Source organism: Athene cunicularia (genome assembly GCF_003259725.1).
Source record: "Athene cunicularia isolate RWA chromosome 12 unlocalized genomic scaffold, athCun1 chr12_part1, whole genome shotgun sequence".
Classification (NCBI taxonomy): domain Eukaryota; kingdom Metazoa; phylum Chordata; class Aves; order Strigiformes; family Strigidae; genus Athene; species Athene cunicularia.
The window spans coordinates 3,462,448-3,471,297 of NW_020799116.1; the positions used below are offsets into that span (position 1 = coordinate 3,462,448).

Below are 8,850 nucleotides of genomic sequence, written 5' to 3' on the forward strand. Positions count from 1 at the left end.
AAGCGCCAGCTCCTTCGGGTAGAGCTGCTCATACCGGCTGCCAATCTCCACGCACATGACTCTGGATCTGCTAAAGATGGTATTTGAAAAGGACCGCTGCCAGCATCCACCAAGCAGCCCTACAAACTAACTGTTCTGCGTCAGCGCAATTTGAGTGTGTGCAACAGTTTCAGAGGGCTGTGTTTTTAGGAGCAAATACCAATTCGGTTGCATTAAAAGATGTGGTATCAGTAAGGTGAGCAAGAATATACAGAAAACTGGTTGATCTCTGAAAGATCAGTAGTGATAACATGGATTAATAGATTCAGAACTGTGTCATATCGAATACTTTTTGCATTACCAAGTTTTATTCTTCGAGGGACAGGGCTAAAACACACACCAGGAGCTGTTATTTCAAGAAGCAAGGGAAGTTAGCTTTTTGCTGTCTGACAATTAGCAGGTTACATTAGCAAACTGAAAATTTTAAGTTTTCAGTTCTACAATTCCTTTGATTTTAGTGGAAAGACTACATCAGTATCAGTTGCCTGTAAAACATGACAATCTTTCCTTGTTACCTTGTATGTGCAGAAAATCTTAGCTTCCTCATGACTGACAATCAGCTTCTAAAAAGACCTAAAGTCAAGGTAACGTTTTTTTCATGAACTGCAATTGCAGTATTTTATTTGATGGCTTATATCACCAGTTTAAAAAAGAAAAAATTGGTAAAAATTAGAAAGATCTATCTCAGCACCGAAACAGAGAAACTACTGCCAGTTATTTGGAACATCACAGATATTCTAGACTTGTACAGAGACCCTCAGCAGAGCCAGGAAGTGTCATTCACAAACAAAACCAATTATGACATCATCACACACTTAATTGCTTGCCAGTGACAGGGTCAACTTTGTTTGTACAACTGTGGAGTATCGTACCAATTGTATGCATGTACTGACACTGCCAATCCAGGACCCACAATCATTCAATGACGACTGACAGGAGTTACCTTGAAAACAAACTTATTACTATGCAATTTTAACACATTATTTCTGAAAGATACTGGATATCTATTTTTTAAAAAGAACTGTTGTAAATTCCTTTGCTGGTCTGCAGGCAATACGTGCCAGTCTGCTTTCAAGAGTGTTGTCCTTAGCAAGTGTTGACCGTTGTTCAGGTGACTTTTTGAGGAATTAAGTGGTCTGCTTCAATTCACTGGCCTTTTGGTCAGAGAATCAGGTTTGGATATTAGTTTGAGATTTTGTTCTGGCATGTTTCAACAGAGATAGCCTCTCCTAATTTTAGTCAGGGTATTAACTGAACCCTCCACAAACAGATCTCCAGATTAACAGCCCTAACCAAGAAGCAAACATTTCCTCCTCCTTTTCTTGGAAATCAAGGATCTACTTACAGTTCTTACTAAAACCAAAATGAGCAAAAGCTTTCAGAGTATCACTTACAGAGTCTCTCTAGCGTCTGTATGGTTCTGGAATAACCACTACTGTAGTTGCGGGCCTGACACACAGCACAGCTGGTTGTATCTACTGTTACCTTGTTTGTACTAATTTTTCTATTCAGAATTCCCCACCTGATAAAAAGCAAGTCAGAAGAATTTAAAGTTAAAAGTTTCCTATGACAGCAAGAGATACAAGGGCATACATTGACATACATGTTTGGTTTCATGCTTTTATCAGACTTAAGATTTTAAGGGATTTTTTTCCCCCCCTAATTGGGGTAGATAAAACCCAAGTGTTCTGTGAAGACTGTCTCGACGCTGCATGCAAACTTTTAAACACACACAGGGCGCTCACACCTGACCTGAAGCTAGCCAGCTAATGATTTGTTCAGTTGTCTGTCCAGCTTCAGTAGGAGTGAGAACAGGGTCAGCTGTAGCTCACAGGGAATGATAAAAAGGTAGCCAAGAGGGTTTCCAAGGAAGATCACCCTTTATCTCAATGCCTTTAACAAAATAAGAATTCCAACTATCAGCCTGAAAGAGCTGAACAAAACAGTTTACAAAACAAATGTTGAGGGTTAGTGAGCAGAGCAAGTGAAATACTATTCATTTAGATTGTTATTAGCTAGTAACAGTACAGATCTGTAAGTACGTAGATGTAAAACTCTGAATACCTATTCCTGGTCTTAAAAGTATGTAGACAATATGTCACAGAGAAAAAAACACGCTCGATAAATCCTCCCCAATTTAACCTTCAGAAAGTGAATCACATAATGACAATATACAGTGGCAGAACAATCAAACATGGCTTTGAGCCCATTTATTGCATTCATTTTTTTTCTTTGCCTTAGGGAATTGTATTAGCCTATTCATTTCTTGTAATAGCGAATTGCTCAGATACCATGTCACGCATTGCCTTCAACATTGTACCTCCTGGAGAAAGTCTTAGGTTTACCTTCATCTTTTCCTATTAGGGGCAACAACTCTGCCTTAAACATGAGCAAATGCTGAAAAGCACTATTTAACAACTAGCAGAAGGTAAAGGAGATTAAATCAACATCATTAACTAGCATGCTCCAAAAGAACAATCACCACTACCCTGAAAAAAATCAAGACATTATGAATGGTAGTGTTCAAAATTAAAAAAAAGTTTTTAGAACTCAAGCAAATTATAGGAAAGAAGTTAATATAGTTCTCACAGAAGTCTGCCCCAGTTAACTCATATCCATTAAGTCAATGGAAAATAACGATAGCAAATAGTTCAACATGTTCTATTCAATTTCCTTCTTCTCTAAGCTTGTTAATTCAACACAAATTCTTTCCACTCCAGTTTGTGTCAGAAAACTAACAAAACTACAGCTTTCCTTGGGGGAAGACAGGGGAAAGAAGAAAGAGGATAGTGCTGAGGTATTGCCAGGAAACAAAAAGCACATGCTGCAGACACACAACAGATTTCCAAGAAAAGGGCAATTCTTGCACCACTGTTGCTAGTGAACAGAGGGTTAATGTGGCACTTCAAGTGCCAAAGACTTAGTGTGTGGCTTACAAGATCACAGTTTTCCAGGTTTCTACCCAAATTTATCTTCCCATGCACAAACCCAAATGCGTAGCACTTCTTTTCACATCAAGAATAGGCCTGCATATTTACTTAAAAATGAATCTACAACGTTCTCTCCTTGGGTCATACTTGGAGCAAGATTTGAGCTCGCAGGTTGGTATTATCTGGTCAACTATATTTGCTCAATGAGACCTTCAGAATTCCTGGAAAATTTATTTTAACTTTGGAAGCCTGATTTTAAAGCTAAATAAAGTATTGCTTTTGTTAACATAATTCAAGAGAACAATATGGCAGGGGTCACCTTTTTGAAGGGTGCTCCATTTGAAGGCAAACAGTAAGGAGAAGAAAAGCTGTTCTAAATCTTTACTTAATCGCTGAGAACCAAGAGCAACTGGCAGCTGGATCAAAAGTGCTGACCAACTATTCTCATTTTTCTTTTCTTTTGCTTCTCTTTTCTGACAATCTGTTGGGAACAGCAGGCATTCAGAGCTCGAACTGCACATTTTGAAGAAACCACAGACACGAGTTTGACAGTCACAAAAGAGTAAAACTTCACTTTCTGAGGTGGTGAACGCTGGGAATCAGCACAACAGACTGCAAAATCAGCTAGAGATGCAGCAAAAAGTATGGGTGCACTTTAGAGCCTGTTGTTTACAGGCTTCATAGTCCTCAGAATTTATGGTTATATACTGTTCTTACAGGACACTGACGTGCAAATAAGGATCAAGAGATCCCTTTTTTTTTTTTTTTTCCCAAATTAGGTTTGATTCAGACCAAATAGGAATCAAAACCTATCCAACATGTTTTTTAATATGCTGTGGTCACTTGTCCTGTTTTCAGGGCTTGTTCCAGAGATGAAGAAGCACTAGGAGATCTGTTACAAAGTAGATGCATGGGTAATTTCAACCCAGTGTCAACAACCAGAGCTCTTTCCTCTGAGACCTGCACAGGGAACCAAGTACACAGACAAGGCAGAGGGGGGACCTCATCTTATTACTAGTCTGTACTACAGTTATCAGTCACACAAAGAAAAAGAAAAGGAAAACTTCACAAAAGTCTTACTGAGCATAATACCATGGAGCTGACTCAGAGTGTGACTCTTCTATGATGAATTAGTCACTACAAGAGCTGTCAAGTTCATTGTACTTTAATTGCTGTCACTGCAACAGTAGGGTTAATACCTGGCATGACAGCTGATCTGTCTTTGAAAGTCTATGATTATTCTCTCAGAACCAACAAAGAAAGGTGTTTTTGTTAGAATTACAGAGTTTTCGCATGTCTTCCTATCTGTCAGTTATCTTCTCAAACACAGGTGTACCAATCTGCACCATTTAGGATTTGTTTTGTTTCTTTTCTATATATCCCCTATGCATTGTGTTAATGCAAAGAGTTATAACTTGGGAATTTGGATCATGAAGCCCAGCTCTGTAAAAAAAATACTGTAAGAATCAGCATTCAGTAAGGAAAAATTTTCAGGCCCCAGAACCAGTATGTAACAACTGTAAAGCTTTGAGTCAGTTTTGAATCAGGGACCTTCAATAATTTCCTCCAACTCCCATAACAGCAACATTGCCACAGCTTATTTCAAACTGTATGCTCAGCATTTGCCTTTTTAATCACAGACTTATTTTACACCTGTGTTAATGCAGAAACCTTTCCTCACCTTTAACGTGGCAGCCAAGCTGGCCATGTGTTCATTCAGAGTGCTCTCCGACTCCTTGTAAGTCAGGCAGGTGAACTGATATTCCTCTGGATCAAAGGCATCTGCTCCCTGCTGCTCCACGTCGTTAGCTACCCCATCATAATAATCCTCAATATCCCCAGGATCCTCATCCTCTTCCTCCTCCTCGCAATTAGGGTCATAATCCTCTTCATTGCTGTCAGAGCCCTGGCTGTTCATGTCCACGGACATCTTAATGCCCTGTCAAACTGCAGACCAGGAAAGCAATTGCAGCTTCTTTTTCTCCTCCAAACTTTATCGTTCTTTTGATTTCATCTGAGCTCTGTCTCCTAAAGGGGGAAAAACAATTTTTTCTGTTGCCTAAGAAATTGTAAGAGAGGCCACGTCAACATCATACAGGTGATCAAGCAGCCACGAATGGACTGACCCAACAGCCCAGCTGAAGAAGATTCTGCTGTGCAGGTCCCTGGTTTGGATCCACTGCAACTCTTGAACCTGCAAAGCCAAGGCTGTTCTTACAGGCGAGGCCTAAACCCTCAGAGACTGGCTTATTACATTGCATCCTATCCCCCCCAGTGTGAGCCCCGAGACTTCTGACATGTGGAAAGTGGCTTTATGAATTTCACTACAGATCTTTTCAGAGACATAACTAAGTTTACGACATTTTTTACCAACAGTCTGAAGTACTGCAGAAAAGCATCACATCCCTTTCATCAAAATAGGAAAAAAATACAAACCCCTTAACTGTGACCACAGTAGCCAGAAAGGCAACCTGTCCATACTGCTTTAGAACTAGACATTAAGCGGGACTTTCAAAAATAAGACAAGCAAACAGACCTCTTGCATCCACTCAACCTAACACTCTTCAATACCATCTCAAGAGACAGTGAAATTAGTTAATCCCTTTAAGAAGGTTCTACTGCATGTGATGTGGCTTAGGCCTTACATCTGAGGGGGAAATAAAATGAATTCTCTCATTACTTTCTCAATATTCACTTACTACCTTCTGAACGCAGAAATTTATGCTCAAGTGTTGGCAGCTGCTATTCAAGAAGAATCAGAACAGCCAACTTTTTTTTTCTATATACTCACTGGTATTGGAAAATTCACATATTTGACTTCACTTATCTGAACTAGAAACCTTCTGCTTGTGTAACTAAACTGCATGAATTCAAGTTCTGAGAGGTTCAGCAGTAGAGCACGTATTAACCTTGAATTATGGTCATCTCATATTTAGTCACAAATTTCCATTTAACCAAATAATTTCCTTTCAAGAGAGAATATATTAAATACCAAAGACTTAAATCAATGTTGCAAACAGATTTTACGTATAAATATGTATATATAAAATCAAAGCTATATTTTCCACAAGCAGCATATATTGGGTTTCTAGCAGCATAGTAATGCAAACGCATATAAGCTCTGTTACTCAAATATATTCCCACAATTTGTAGCTGCTGGGAAAACCATAATCAAGTTTTGAGAATCCTGACTTTAGAACACAGGAAATCTTAACCATAAATTTTCATTATTTTTCAACTCGTTTGTCTTCTGTTTCCAGTAACCTGAGCAGGCAGAACACAATAACCAGGAAGAGATGTGATGTACAATTAATTTGAGGGGCTGCAGTGATTTCAGCAGATACAAAGCTTCAGTGAGAGAGGATGAAGGGTAGCAGCTAATTACATTATCCCCTGAATTCTCCATTCCTTTCATTTGTCTCTCAATTCCTTAGCTATTCACAACATACCAACATTTCATAGCACTGCTTCCCACAGAACTTCAGAGGAGCAGAGGTACCGTCCTCTCCATGTTGGAAGGAGGCAGATATGAAAGCTGATTTGACAGACACAAGGCAAACCTATACATATTGTCCCTCCCTCCACCCTGCTTAGAGTTAATGATTCCATTTTGGGCTTCATCTGTATGAACGCTGACCTCTTGCATAGAAGTAGTAATGGATCTTAAACCTTATGTTAAAGGGATAACTTATTTGAGAATCTAAACCCACTGTGAACATGCCTACGGAGATATCAATAGCCCAGCGTGCAACAGCTTCATTCAGCCAACCTCAGAGCATCACAAAGCCTGAACTTTTCACCAGTCAGGGAACTTCTCAAACTCCCTCTGATCATCCCACACTCTAGAGACAGAAAAAAAAAAATCCCCCAAACTCTGGGTACATTTGCTATCTCAACACATAGTGAGTCCCACCCAAGGAATGAGATGCTTTTAGATACCTAAGTAGAACAATGGGCCTACGTGGTACCTCAGCATTTACAAACCAGTCTCTGGGGAGGAGGCTCAGGAGAGTGCAGAGCTGTTTCTCTGTGCCACTAACACACTTATTGGAGCAAACAGAGGAACTGTCTGCATGGGCAAACGGGATATATCAAGCAGAAGACAGTCTGCAGACTGGACGACTTCTGTGACTCCTATCACAACATTCTAGGAAAGAGCTCACTTCCAGCATAACTGACCGTCCTGCAGACATGCATGGAGAGAGAGGAAGGCTGAGGCACAAGCTCTGTGGACACAGCAAAGCAGGGCACTAGAAAAATAAGGAACTCGCCTCACGCTCGGCCCAATGCCCTCGTTCACAACTGAATCACAAGCTCTCTGAATACAAACTAAGACAGAACACAGCTAATACTTGATAGCACTAGCTTTTAAGACAATAAAGATGTTAAGCTCAAAAAAAGAAGGTCAAAAAAAGCAGAGCATTTTGATTAAATAATTACCATAATCCCCAAAATCAGATTATAAAGTCCAAAACCATATTTAGATTGCTTTCCTACCTAAGGGAGGATTCTTTACCACTTTCATCCAAGATACTCCCTCATCTTCACTAACACTGATACAATTCAATCCCCTCTCTTCCTCCAGCCTCCTCGCAGCACTCATAAACACACCCACTCCTACGCTCTGCCGCATATCAGCTCCAACGGAGATGCCCTCTTGCTGACTCCTGCTTTGCAACACAATTCTTCTTAACAAGGTCTCTTGAAACAAAACGCCTTCAAATATGCCACCACCAGTGTCTCTCTGACCTCACCACCGTTAGACACAGTACATGATATTATCCCTCATACCTGGTCCTCCTACAGGATTTTTTAATTTCTTGCCCTCTTACCCACCTCTGCAGGATTCCTCTAGTAAATACTTTGTAGGATACTCCTACTTTTACTGTTGATATCTCACAGCCATTTGAGATGGCTTTTTCTTCTCACCTCTTCATTGATAATTCTGAAGTAAAGAAAGTCTAACTCAAGTCTGCCTCCTGAACTAGTTACCCACAGAAGCTTCAAATGGGCTGACACCCTCTTTTCTCTGCAACCATCTACAACCCCAACTCCCCACTCGCTATCGATGTTAATTGTATCCATGTCACTCAAACCTGCAATCCGTGGATCATCCGCAATCACTTCTTCACAGACACACCATCCATACCTTGCCATTTCCTTCTCCACCGAGTTTTTTGATTGGATTTTTCCATCTCAGGAGTGAGAAACTAGAACATCCCCCATCCTGTTCACCACGGATGACTCTGCAGAGACCTCCTTGCAGCCACATCACACATCCCCCGTGAATCTGCACGCTCTCCTCTCACTTCCCAGTCTTTGTTCATACTAGCACGACCGCCTTGTTCTTCCCAACTCATCTAATCCATTGCATTCCTGTCCTTTCTAATCTGTCACCACTTTTAACAAGTTATTTTATGCATAAGTACACAAGCCCTCCTTCCACGGTAATCACTTCATTTCAATTACCTCAGGTCCGTTTCCTTTGTAATCCGTGCAAGGCTAAATTCCGTACTTGTCCCACACAGCCAGAACGCCGCATACTTGTAGGAGGAAAGCCCAGGAAAACTGGGGGAGAGAAGGGAACTGTGGAGGAAGAGCCTGAAGGGTGGGAGGCCGAGGCAGGAGCCCCAAGCACAGCTCACTCACAGCCCGTGACTGGCGCCAGCCTGCGAGCTCACGGGCTGCGGCTTCTCCCCCGGGCAGCCCGACCTCGGTACCGGCTCCAGGGCGGAGCGCGGCCAGGCGCTAAACTGAGCAGAACTTACAGAGAAGCGGCTCCGCGCCCCTCACGCCCCGCCCCGGGCTCCTGCTACCTCCCGCTGAAGGGACACGGGCCCGGTAAGCGGCGGCGGCGCTCACCGGGCGCCCCCAGTTCCCC

At 41.5% G+C, this 8,850-nt stretch overlaps 2 protein-coding genes across 2 annotated transcripts in view; one reads left to right on the forward strand and one right to left on the reverse strand.

Moving 5' to 3' along the window:
- The window catches only part of ARIH2 (ariadne RBR E3 ubiquitin protein ligase 2), a 35,766-nt gene extending 27,012 nt beyond the window's left edge, over nucleotides 1-8,754 (reverse strand). Inside the window, exons 1-2 of the mRNA XM_026857137.1 lie at nucleotides 8,439-8,754; nucleotides 4,651-4,997 (exon numbers count right to left, since the gene is read on the reverse strand). Coding sequence (XP_026712938.1) covers nucleotides 4,651-4,899 — 249 coding nt within the window. The 5' untranslated portion in view covers nucleotides 4,900-4,997; nucleotides 8,439-8,754. The remainder of the gene's footprint in view (nucleotides 1-4,650; nucleotides 4,998-8,438) is intronic.
- SLC25A20 (solute carrier family 25 member 20) overlaps nucleotides 7,881-8,850 on the forward strand; it is a 14,865-nt gene continuing 13,895 nt past the window's right edge. Inside the window, exon 1 of the mRNA XM_026857544.1 lies at nucleotides 7,881-7,919. Within this exon, the coding sequence (XP_026713345.1) occupies nucleotides 7,881-7,919 (39 nt within the window). The remainder of the gene's footprint in view (nucleotides 7,920-8,850) is intronic.